This window comes from Orycteropus afer, unplaced genomic scaffold (genome assembly GCF_000298275.1).
Source record: "Orycteropus afer afer isolate SDZICR_OR568_19922 unplaced genomic scaffold, OryAfe1.0 scaffold00524, whole genome shotgun sequence".
In the NCBI taxonomy this organism is placed as follows: domain Eukaryota; kingdom Metazoa; phylum Chordata; class Mammalia; order Tubulidentata; family Orycteropodidae; genus Orycteropus; species Orycteropus afer.
In genome coordinates this window covers 484,522-496,279 of record NW_006922111.1, presented here as the reverse complement: position 1 = coordinate 496,279, position 11,758 = coordinate 484,522, and the positions used below count along the sequence as shown (strand labels likewise).

General features: G+C 55.0%; 1 protein-coding gene across 1 annotated transcript in view; it reads right to left on the bottom strand.

The window, feature by feature from the left end:
• FBLN1 (fibulin 1) overlaps positions 1-11,758 on the bottom strand; it is a 99,054-nt gene that overhangs the window by 84,173 nt on the left and 3,123 nt on the right. Inside the window, exons 2-3 of the mRNA XM_007955644.1 lie at positions 9,068-9,194; positions 6,853-7,024 (exon numbers count right to left, since the gene is read on the bottom strand). Coding sequence (XP_007953835.1) covers positions 6,853-7,024; positions 9,068-9,194 — 299 coding nt within the window. The remainder of the gene's footprint in view (positions 1-6,852; positions 7,025-9,067; positions 9,195-11,758) is intronic.

Here is an 11,758-nt window from a genome sequence, read left to right as displayed (position 1 = left end):
ATGCATCCACTGCCATTCCTCAAAGGCAGGAGGAGGCAGGGAGGACTTGCTAGAAATGGGTTAACACCCACGTGATGAGGTCATCAAGGTTTGTGCCATGTTCCATGGAGGCCAGCGAGCCTGGAAACACCACTAGACCTGACCTTGAGCAAACAGATCTGACCCTGAACTTGCCCAGCCTCAGCTTCCAGCTACAGAATGAGAATAACTGGACCCTGAGATGCCGAGGACAGAACGTTTCAAACTGACTGTGGCAAAGGACCCGGTCTCTCTCCCAGTCTTGGACCAATACTTTGATCCAATAAACTAGTTGTTGTCTAGACAACTTGAACTCATAGTGACCCCACACGTGAGGGTAGAACTGAGTACCACGGCGTTTCCGGGGGCTGATTCTTCACAAGTCCGTCACCAGGCCGGACTCCCAAGGACCTCAGGTGGACTGGAACCTGCAATCTTTCAGTCGGCCCGTGAGCACTTAACTGTTGGCACCACTCAGGGATCAAACACTTCTAGAAGTTCCTAAAAGCTTACTCCCAACTCCTGTAATGAATTCATCACAGGCCAGCACCAGTCAGTGGATCCTCCAAGCAGCACACGGTAGGCCTACCATAAAGGTCAGCGGGAGGGAGGAAGGTGCATCTGTGACTGGGTGAGGAGGGAAAGATGGGGAGTCCTCCAAGAGGGGGTGGCGTGTGGGGCAAGTCCAGACAGGAACTGAAGCAGATGAAAGCAGGGGGAGAGAGCAGGCATCCTGAGCCACAGCGAAGCCTGGAGCGCGTTCATAAAACGAGCCGTAAATCAGTTCACATCCTCCCCGGAGACACAGAGGAGAAGGCCCAGCGGGATTAACAGTGGAGCCTGTTTACAGGACAAACGTCAGCCCTGGTTTCAGCCAGCAGGAAGCCACAATGTGGCCACGGTGCCCCTTATGGCTGGGTGGCTGTAAGTCAGCCCATGGGATCCCTGGAGCCCTGAACTGAAAAAAAGACCACTGCAGGGAAAGGATCATGTCAGAAGGTCCTGGGTGGAGTGGGAGAGAAATGTGCAACAAAGCTCCAAACCAGAAAGAAGAGCAGGCTTCCTGGTCTGACAGAGACGGGGGACCCCTGAGGCTGCAGCCCTCAGTCACCATTCAAGCCTGGAACTGAACCATCCCTGAGGATCCACCTTCAGCCAAGCAACAGACAGGCCGCTAAGGTGAACAGTCGCACCAGGGAGGTGTGCCACCAGCCATGGGCGATGAGAACAGCTTCCGCCCAGGGATAAAGCTCAAGGCAGGAAGGACAAAAAACGACAAATGGAAGCAGGAAACACAGAAAGGAAGTGGGAGGAGAGCTGTTACATTGGGGGGACTGCAGTCAACGTCACAGAACAAAATGTGCGTCAGCTGTTCCACGGAAAACCAATTTGCTCTGTAAACTTTCATCCAAATCACAATAAAAAGTTAAAAAAAAAAAAAAGACTAGTCTATCTGGCCCAGGTCCCCAGAATTGCTGGGGGTGCAAAGCTACAGCAAAGGGCCTGATTTAGAGACTATGCGTGGGTCTGTGAGCTCCTCTCTTAGAATCCCTTCCCTCCCCTTACCCAGTTTTAATAGGAGGGGGTTGGCGGGGGGGGGGCAAAGCTCAGCAAGAGGAGGGACAAGGTACAGTGAATTACGTAATACGGCCCTTCTAGCCACAGTCATCGCAGCTCCCACCAAATGACAGAGTGGGACCATGCACATGAGATGCTCGCAGCCCGTTGAGTTGGATCCGACTCATAGCGACCCCTCCTTGGGTTTCCGAGGCAGTATCACTACGGAAGTAGATTCCTTCCGAGGAATGGCTAGTGGGTTTGAACCGCCAGCCTTCTGGTTAGCAGTCAAGTCCCTTAGGCACTATGCTAACAGAGGCTTGTGGGGATGGGACTATGCAAATAAAGGGTAGGAACCCTAAGAAGGGGATTGGTCAGTTTTGCCATCCTGCTCAGTTTAAAAGAAAGCCAATCCCAAAGTAAAGAGGGGACCTCACGATCATCAAGAAAGAAGACCAGGAGTGGAGCGTGTCCTCTGGACCCAGGGCCCCTGAACTGAGAGCCTCCTAGGCCCAGGCACTGAGGGCCACACCACTGGAGGTGACGAGAAGCAGTGACAAGCAGCAGCAGAGAAATGGCACCAGGAAAGGCAGCAGAGCCCGGAGAGCAGGAGGACGGTGCGGTGGGCTTCCAGCCCAAAGAGCAAGAGCGCTGAGCACGCGCGGGCAGGAGCCTCGCTGGCTGGGTGGGGTGTCTCTGGGTGCTTGCTGGAGGAGCTAAGAGCTCTGTACCACTTGCCCAAGCAAGGCAGAGGCCAGGCCAGCCCAAGAGGCCTGAATGGCTGAGAGCCAGAGAGAGGCTTGCCTGCAGACACGGCTGAGAGACGCTGTCCTGACTGAGAAGCTGCATCCTGAGTTGTTTCTGATCCTGACTTGTAGCTTGTCCTTTCCCTAATAAACCCCATCATCGTGAGCATGGTCTGTGAACTCCATGTGACTGCTGCAATCAATTATCGAACCCAGCAGAGAAGTACAGAGCAGCGTGGGAGGGATGGCCTTTGTCAGGACCGGTAAAAAGGCTGGAGGAACCATCTCGGGCTGCTGACTTTAATTCCTCCCCCTGGTGAAGTCCGAGGAGGTCTAATGCCACCCACCACACCATTTTCACAGTTGGTGTCACAAGTGGGATTCACTGCCATGGCTTCAGGCTCTGGCAGGTGTGGGAATATGGTAGAGAAAGGATGAAGGGACAGGGGAAGCAAAACCTTTGATTCCTAGGTGGTTACTTTGGTTGTTACCTGTCAGGGGCAAAAGGAAAGAAGAGATGTTATGACAGCTGAGAGGAGAAAACTTCATCTGGAGCGGCTCAGAGCAAGTGTCAGGCCACTTAAATGGGACGATTCGTAGGGTTTTGCCCAGCCAGAGGCCCAAGGCATGTATACATGAAGGGAGACAGTCAAGGTGTGGAGAAGAGAAGGTGATACTAGAATGTTCGAAAAGGGCTATGTGTTCATTTGAAAGTGCTGTGGCTTTCGAATGCCTCTCCAACTCAGTGTTGTAAACAGACTTAAAGGTAGGATAGAAACAAATATTGGGTATTAGAGATGACAGAGAGCGTGTGACCCCGCCTTCAGCCAATACTTGACTGGATGTGCTAAAAGCACGAGGAGCTGCCTGACAGAAACACAGGCTGGTGGTTTGGACACAGCGTTGTTGTTGGGTGCCACTGAGTCGGTTCCGAGTCCCAGTGACCTCACGTACAACAGAACAAAGCTCTGCAGGTCCTGCGCTGGCCTCACGGTCACTGCTGCGTCTGCGTCCATTGTTGCAGCCACCATGCCAATCCATGCAGTGGAGGGTTCCTCCTTTTTGGCTGACTCCCCACTTTACCCAGCATGATGTCCTTCTTCAGGGACTGGTGTCTCCTGGTGACATGTCCAAAGTACATGAGACTAAGTCTTGCCATACTGTCTTCTAAGGAGCATTCTGGCTGTCCTTCCTCCAAGACAGTTTGTCCATTCTCCGGGCAGTCCACGGTGTGTAGTCCGTGTTCTTCACCACCATTCAAACGCATCCATTCCTCCTCAGTCTTCCTTACTCGCTGTTCAGCTTTCACGTGCATATGAGATGACTGAAAATACCACAGCTTGGGAGAGGTACACCTTACTCCTCACAGTGACATCTTTGCTTTTTAACACTTAATAAAGAGGTCTTTTGCAGCAGATTTGCCCAATGTAACACATCGTCTGATTTCCTGACTGCTGCTTCCACGGCCTTCCTTGTGGATCCAGGTAAATGAAATCCTTGGCACCGTCGATCTTTTCTCCATTTATCACAACGTTGCTTATTGGTCCAGTCGTGAGGATTTTTGTTTTCTTTATGTCGAGGTATAATCCACACTGAAGGCTGTAGTCTATGATCTTCATTATAAGTGCTTCAAAGTATCTTCACTTTCAGCAAAGTCGCATCATCCCTATGTCAGAGGTTGTTAATGAGCCTTCCTCCGACCCTGATGCTGTGTTCTTCTTCATATAATCCAGCTTCTCAAATTACTTGCTCAGCAGACAGACTGAATAAGTATGGTGAAAGGATACAACTCTGACACACGCCTTTCCTGATTGTAAACCATGCAGTCTCCCCCGTTCTGTTCGAAGGACAGCCTCTTGATCTGTGTACAGGTGAGGTGAAGTGTTTTGGAATTCCCCTTCTTTGGAATGTCATCCATAACTTGTTACGATCCACACAATGTGTTGTGACCCACACAGTCAGGTGTGAACATCTCTCCGGTATTCTCTGTTTTCAGCTCAGATGCATCTGAGGACAGCAACGGTACCCTGTTCCACCTCCTCCTCCTCCGAAGCCAGCTTGTGTTTCTAGCTCCCCCTCCATGGACTGCTGCGACCACTCTGGAATGCAGTCATCCTGTGTGTAGAGTACTGGGGGCTCAGGTGGAAAATTGGGCCCCACCCAGGAAATCTGCATTTGAGAGCACACACACACACACACACACACAGACCTCTCTGGAACTGCTGAGAGAACAGGGAATTTGCATTTTAAGGAAGGTCCTGCAGAGAAAAACAAAATGACCATTTTGCTTTTTAAATTTCAAGCAAGCAGTTTGCCATTGGATGCATGAGGCAGGAAAAGTCAGTGCCCAATAGCTGGTGAGTAACTGCCTTCCAAACAGCAGGTATCACGTTGCAGCCTCTGGCAACTTTCTGGTTCAGAATCCCAGTGGTCACCACACCGCAGTGCCTCAGGTTTTGCCATAAGCTCCCGTCTGCAGACACCTCCAAATTCATGTCTGAATGTCGATCCTGAGGGCCCACGGTAGGGAGAGCGAGACCGCCTTCTGTGATGCAGACACAGTCTGCTCTCGCTCTGTATCCCGACTGTCATCGTCTGACCTCCGGTTCTCGGAACTCCGAGCCAGCAGCCTGTCCTCTGAACCGCAAACGTGGGTTTGTCGGCCCCTGCAACCACATTAGTGAAGAGAGTCCTCCAGACTAACGTCTAACCCACAGAGTGGGATCCACCAGCCTCCACAACCACGTGAGGCACTTCCTTAACAGTTCGGGAGTTCTGAGACGCTGCAGTGATTTACAGCAAATTACAGACCCCAGACGGGAGGGGGTACTGACGGGAGGAGGAGGAGTTGATGTCAGAGATGGTGGAGTGGCCTGGCAGTTTGGAAAAGTCGAGCATTTGAGACATCTCTAAGTTCCACCTCATGGGAGCCAGCTTTGTGCTGATCCTTCTCAAAGAAATTATTCACTCAACTGGGGTCACGAGTCCTGTTTTTACAGTGGGACAGACCCCAAGTCACATGGCACACGTGGGACGGAGCAGAGCCCTGAATTTTTCCAGGGTTACCTCTACCAACGTCCAGAAATGACTGCATGAATGAGGGTGTGAGAGAGCAAGATGTTTCCCGAACCCCGGAGCCAGTCCTTCCCTGAGGCTTTGGGCAAACGGACAGCAGTGAAGCAGGGCAGACAACAGACAGCCGGGTGTGCTCTGGAAACGGCTCTGGGGCCGCGCGTCTCTTTGGGAAGCTGTCAGGTAGCTGCTGTCCAGCTGATTCTGACTCAGGGTGACCCCACGCGTGCAGAGTAGAGCTGCCCCATCGGGTTTTCAAGGCTGAACGCTTTCAGACGCAGATCACCAGGCCTGTCTTTCAAGGCGCTCCTGGGGAACTTTGAACCACCAACCTGTCGGTTGGTAGTCTAGCACTTAAGGAGCCCTGGCAGCACATGGTGACAGCTGTTAACTGAAAGGTCAGCAGTTCAAACCCACCAGACCCTTGGCAAGAGAAAAGAACTGGTGATCTGCTCCCATAAAAATTACAGTCTAAGAAACCCCATGGGGCTGTTCTCCTTTGTCCCGTAAGGTCACTGTGAGTTGGAATCGACTTGAAGGCACACGACACCAGCACTTAACCATGCAGCCACCAGGGTCACCTCCTTGGCTGCTGTTGTTGTTGTTATTTGCCGTCGAGTTGGCCCCGACTCATAGCGACCCCTCCTTGGGTTTCCGAGGCAGTATCACTTGGAAGTAGGATTGCCCAACCTTCCTTCCGAGGAGTGGCTGGTGGGTTTGAACTGCCAGCCTTCTGGTTAGCAGTCAAGTGCCTTAGGCACTATGCTACCAGAGCTCCCCCTTGCCTGCTAGGTGACCATTATTTGAAAGCTCACAGCCTGCTAGCTAGGAAGTGTGATGCCCCCACCCTGGCCCACAATTCATGTGAGGAGATGGAGGGAGTAGGGCAGAAGTCGGGAGGCTTCCTCTGGGTGACCTTGAGGATCAGGTCCCCATCTGTGGAAGGAAGGCAGGGCCAGCCACTGGCCAATGGTCAAGGTTGGGGGAGGTCAGAGGAACCTGGGCTGGCAAAGGTTCATGGTCACCCCGAGCCAAGTACATTACGTAAAAGAAAAATAAAAAAATCAAACTCACTGCTGTTGAGTCCATTTGACTCATATCGACCCCTCCTTGGGTTTCTGAGGCAGTATCTCTACAAAAGTAACTCTTCCTTCTGAGGGGTGGCTGCTGTGTTTGAACTGCCAGCCTTCGGTTAGCAGTCAAGTGCCTTAGGCACTACGCTACCTTAGGAAGCAGGACTGTGATATCCCCATTTCAAAGGTGGGAACCCTGAGGCCAAGGCTCATGTGAGGGCCAGGATATGACTCCAGATCTGTCCCATCCTTGAACCCACACTCTCCATCTCCCTCCAGGACCTGCCTCTCAGAAACACTCCAACAACTCCAGTCAGTCTGTGCTGAGTCAGGCAACGGCACCATGGCCACCCTCACTGCCCAGGGGGAAAGCAGAGGGCACTCACCTGTCTCTTGGAGGTCGCCGACGTCCCCGGGTGTGAAGTCCGTGGCCTCCTGGCCCTTCACACAGCATGCCCGGAAGACCAGCCCACACTGGTAGCCGGCCATGAGGTTGTACTCACAGCTCTGGCCCTGGGCCTGGGCCGCCTTTCCCAGCAGACAGCAATGGCAGCACCTCTGCAAACAAGTGGAGACCATGTGGAGAAGATGAACGGTCGGCTGGCCTCCCTGCTTCCAAATCTCCTAGGGCCAGCATGTGCCGCTCCACGCCCCTGCCCCAGTACTGAATGCCCTCAAACCTGTCCGGTGGTGACCAGGCTCTGGCCACACGTCTCCAGGAAGGCAGAGCCTCACAGAGGGCCACACGAGCTCCTCAAGGTGTCCCTTTCTTGTGTGTGCTCTAAGGTTTTTCTAGCTGGGCCCCAAAGAAGATATACAGACGTGTCTTTCCCTCCCGAGCTCGTCCGGTAGTCTGGACAGCAGGATTGGCACCGTGCATTTGACAAGCACAGGCGCTTCGGGCCAAGTCATCAAGCAAGGGACAGAGTGGCTGCCTGCCCCCTGTACCCCCACATTCCCAAATGTACACGTGAGCCCGTCTCCTCACACCTGAGTCCCTGCGACCATGTTCACGTGGCACACAAAAAGCCCCACTTCAGTCCTTACTAAGAGGTTCTCCTAAAAAGGGCCCAGAATGTTCCAGAAGGCCCACGGGGAAGGCCCACGGAGGAGCCAGGGAGGTGTGGTTTATGGGGGAGTTTCTGTGAAGGCTGACGGGCCTCTCCAGTGCCGCCAGGACAGAGCCGGGTTGCTGGTTAACTAGTCTACCTTTTGGGGTGTGAGTCATACTTCCCGGAAACCCCAGTCACTCGCCTGCCAAAGCCGTCGGCTCACACTCCCACAGAACATTCCACACTTTTCCACACCTCCCTGTCTCTCATGTCTGGGGCCCCAGGCACAGCTGTCTGCCAGGCAGACAGTGTCTGCAGACCCCTGGACCACACCAAGCTGCCCTCACCCCACACAGTTCCCTCGAGCCAGGAGCCTGCCCCCACGAAAGCCTGCAGAGGCCCAGAGTGGCCAGGTGGGCCCTGGCCCCCATCTCCCGGCACGCGGAGTCCTCTCTGTGTCCCAGTCTGTGTGGGGAGAGAATTCCCGGAAAGGAAGGGCCGGGCCAGAGAAGTCACGGCCCCTGCTGGAACCCGGACTTCTTTCCTTCAGATTCTTGCCCCCTAAAACCCGTCCATGGCATCCTGACTGAGAACGGACCGTTTCTCTCTGGGGAACTCATTCCCCTCGGCCGGCACCTCCTGCAGAAGCCAGGCTGACTTCCACACCCAAGCTCCCCTGGCCAGCTAAGCGGGCAGCAGGGGCATAGCCGGACAATGCCCTTTGTTTGCAGCTTTCAGAGCCAGAGGTGCTGGCCGGAGCACGCCCAGGCAGAAGACACACACTTTTTGACGGTAGCACGGCCCTCGGTAACCCGGCCTGGCCTTGCAGACCCAGGAGAGCCCTGCCTGCTCCCAGACCCCGGCCCTGCCGGGTGTGGGTAGACCCTTCGGGGCTGCTGCCGAGAGGCCGCTTTGGAACGTGGGCCTCCCTGAACTTCAGTTTCCCCTTCTAGGGTGGTTGTGATCATGATGCCTCAAGGGGGGGCATTCTGAGTTCTACCCAATGAGCGCTAAGGGCAAGGAAGTTGTAGGGCCTGTGGGGGGCCTGGGAGACACCTACTCTGACCAGAGAAGATGCTTCTAAGGGCCTGGCCTCTGTGTTCCTGCCTGACACCTGGAGACTAGAAGGCCACGGCAAGGCTGGCCACTTCATTCCTCCCTGTCTCCCCAGCATGTGCCAGGCCAGGGTCTCCGAACTAAATGGAAGGAAGTCGGGGAGTATATGGCTCCTCACCCTCCTGGCCGGGCACCCCTCCTGCCCCACACTCACACGGAGAGGTAGACTCAGGACACGGGACACAGGGGAAAACGAACAGGCCTCCCTGCTAGTGGACAGCAGAGGCTGAGCTGGGAAGAGGCAGCCCCTACTGGCTGGGAGCGGGCACCGGGCCTGGGAGCGCCTGGGCCCTGCTGGGCTGGGAGGGGGAGAGCCTGCCTGGCTGAGAGGAGGCAGGGCCTGCTGGGATGAGAGGGGGCCTTCTGGCTTGGAGGGTGCAGGGCCTGCCGGCTGGCAGGGGACCAGGCAGCAGGCCCAGCCCCCCATCCTCACCTTAACGACCACGGCTTCGAGGCCGGCCCCCGGCGCGGCGCAGCCCTCGCCCTGGTTGGCCAGGTTGATGCCGGCGGCGCAGTGCAGCTCCTCCAGCTGGCTGTGGCAGCACTGCTCCCGGACCATCCTGTGGACAGAGGGCCGTGGGCCAGCAGCTGTCAGCCCGGGCCCACCTCCCACATCCACCACCCAGCAGGGGCCCCAGGAGCGTCCGGGATCGAACACAGGCAGTGCCCGGGGTGGGAGTCGGGGGCCCAGCTGAGCTCTAAGCCTCACCCACAGACACTGCCACCTTCTAGAACAAGCGAAGCTGCTGCGGACACCAGGCCAGAGCCCTTCACCCTCCTTCATATCGGTCATCCCTTTGGCCAGACTCGGGGAGATGCGTTTGGAGAGGTGAGCTGGCACTGGTGGTGCCCAGCCTCTGCACCCCCATCTCCCAGCCCTGTCCAGGACCCCGAGAAGCCATGTGCACAGGGAGTGTGGTCGCAGAAGGACCACTGCCTGTTAGAACCCGCTCTCCGGGGCAGGGAGCAGCAGGCATTGGCGGCGAGAGGTGTGTGTGAGTCATCGGTGGGCCTCCAACCAAATCCAGAAAAGCCCCTGCTGCAGCCAGAGCTGCCGAGGCCAGGGGAGCCGCCCGGCCTGCACTGGGCCAGGCTGAGAGGGTGAGGCCCACCAGCCTCCCCGGGTTGCCAGCTAGGCTGCCTCCGCCTCAGGCCACAGCTCCCAGCACCCACCTTCCCCAGTCCACCGACGCCCTTGTGGGGCTGAAGGTCTGCCCCGGCTGTCCCTGTGTTTCCAGAACCACCCTCAGGCTGCAGGATGGATATGCGTAGTCTGTGCTAGCACATGTCTTAGATGTGCTTTTGCCGGGCTTGCAAATACAGGCAGTTATGAATGGGAGCCAAGATCTGTTGCTAACTGTGTCTTTAAGAATTGGAAGGTAAGGTGGACCAGGTGCACACAGTTGTTGGTTAGCCTCACTTTACTGCAAGCAAAGGCTGGAAGTGTTTTTGATGACTGAAAAGCCGCGCGTGCAGCACATGAAGGCCACTTTGATAAAGAATTTGTTGCAAGTAGGGGTTGGTTCAGTCGTTTCAAAGTGGGGGCAAATGTACTTAACACTAAAGGGCAAGGTGGAGTTGGCTGCAAGGCGTCTGTAACTCAGGGATGGCCTGCGATGGGTAGGATTTCACTAAATTGTCAGGGAGAGCAACCAGATGGTCATTCATCCTTCCACCCACCTATCCACCCACCCACTCACCCACCCATCCATCACCCATCCATCCACCCACCCACTCACCCACCCATCCCATCCATCATCCATCCATCCACCCATCCATCCATCCTATCTAGCCATCTGTGGTGGTTAAGTTTGTGTGTCAGCCTGGCTGGGCCTGGTTGAGTGGCTAGGCAGCTGGATGTAGTATCTCCCCATGATGAGACTGGTAATCAACTCCACGGTGGAATCTACTGTGAGCAGCTGAGTAGCTTAGGTATGTGGTCTGCTTCCTGTATATAAGGAGAAGCCTTGGGGAACAGTCTCTAGCTTATGGCACCTTGAACCCTGCATGTAGCCGTGTTGTTGTTCAGCAGCCTGCCATGCTCTGCCGACCTTGGGACTTTCAATGGATTTGAATGAGTGGCCTGCTATGTGGTTTGGCAACATTGGGACTTGTCAACCTTGCCCTAGTCAGCCTCAGCAGCCAGCAGCTGTCTGAGTGAAGAAAAGCCTCTACTTTCAGTGGGCAGAAGCAGGAAGCAAAGCTGAAGCCCAAGGTTGAGGGGCTTTCACCCAGCCCCTAGAGCCTGGCACTTTGAACTCAGACTTAAAGGTTCCAAACTATAAGAGAATAAACTCCTGTTTGTTAAAGCCATCCTATTTGTGGCATATTCTTGTCAGCACTACTAGGTAACAAGAACACCATCCATCCATCTATCATCTATCTACCCAACCACCCAATCACCACCCATCCTATCCTTCCATCCATCATCTATCCTATCCATCCCTCCACCCACTCATCCATCCATCCATCCACCATCTACCACTCATCCTATCTATCCATCCACCCACCCATCCATCATCCAGCCATCCACTCACCCACCACCCATCTACCCGCCTACCCATCCACTCATCATGTATCCATCTACCCACCCACCCATCTACCCATCATCTACCCACCCATCCACCCATCACCTACCCACCCACCACCAATCTACCCACCCACCCACCCATCCATCATCCATCCATCCATTTACCCATCCATCCATCCATTCATTGAAAAACATCAGCTGAGGCCCTGCTTTGTGCCAGGAGCTTTGCAGAAGCTTCATGGATGCAGGAAGAGTCGGCCTGGCGGGGGAAGGACAGCCTCACACAGCACTCAAACTTCGGGAGCACAGCTACACACTCTGCCCTGGAGGGGCCTGGGTGGAACAAGGAGCCTGCAGTGGGAGTTGGGAGACCTGGGTGCAAATAGCTGTTCTCCATGACCTGGACCAGTGATCTCACCTGTAAGCCTCCACCTTCTCACCTGCTAAGTCAGGCACACAGCACTATACTTGATGAGCTTATTACAAGGGTCTAGTGAGATCATAGGAGCTCTGGTAGCATAGTGGCTAAGGCACTTGACTGCTAACCAGAAGGCTGGCGGTTCAAACCCACCAGCCACTCCTCGGAAGGAAGGT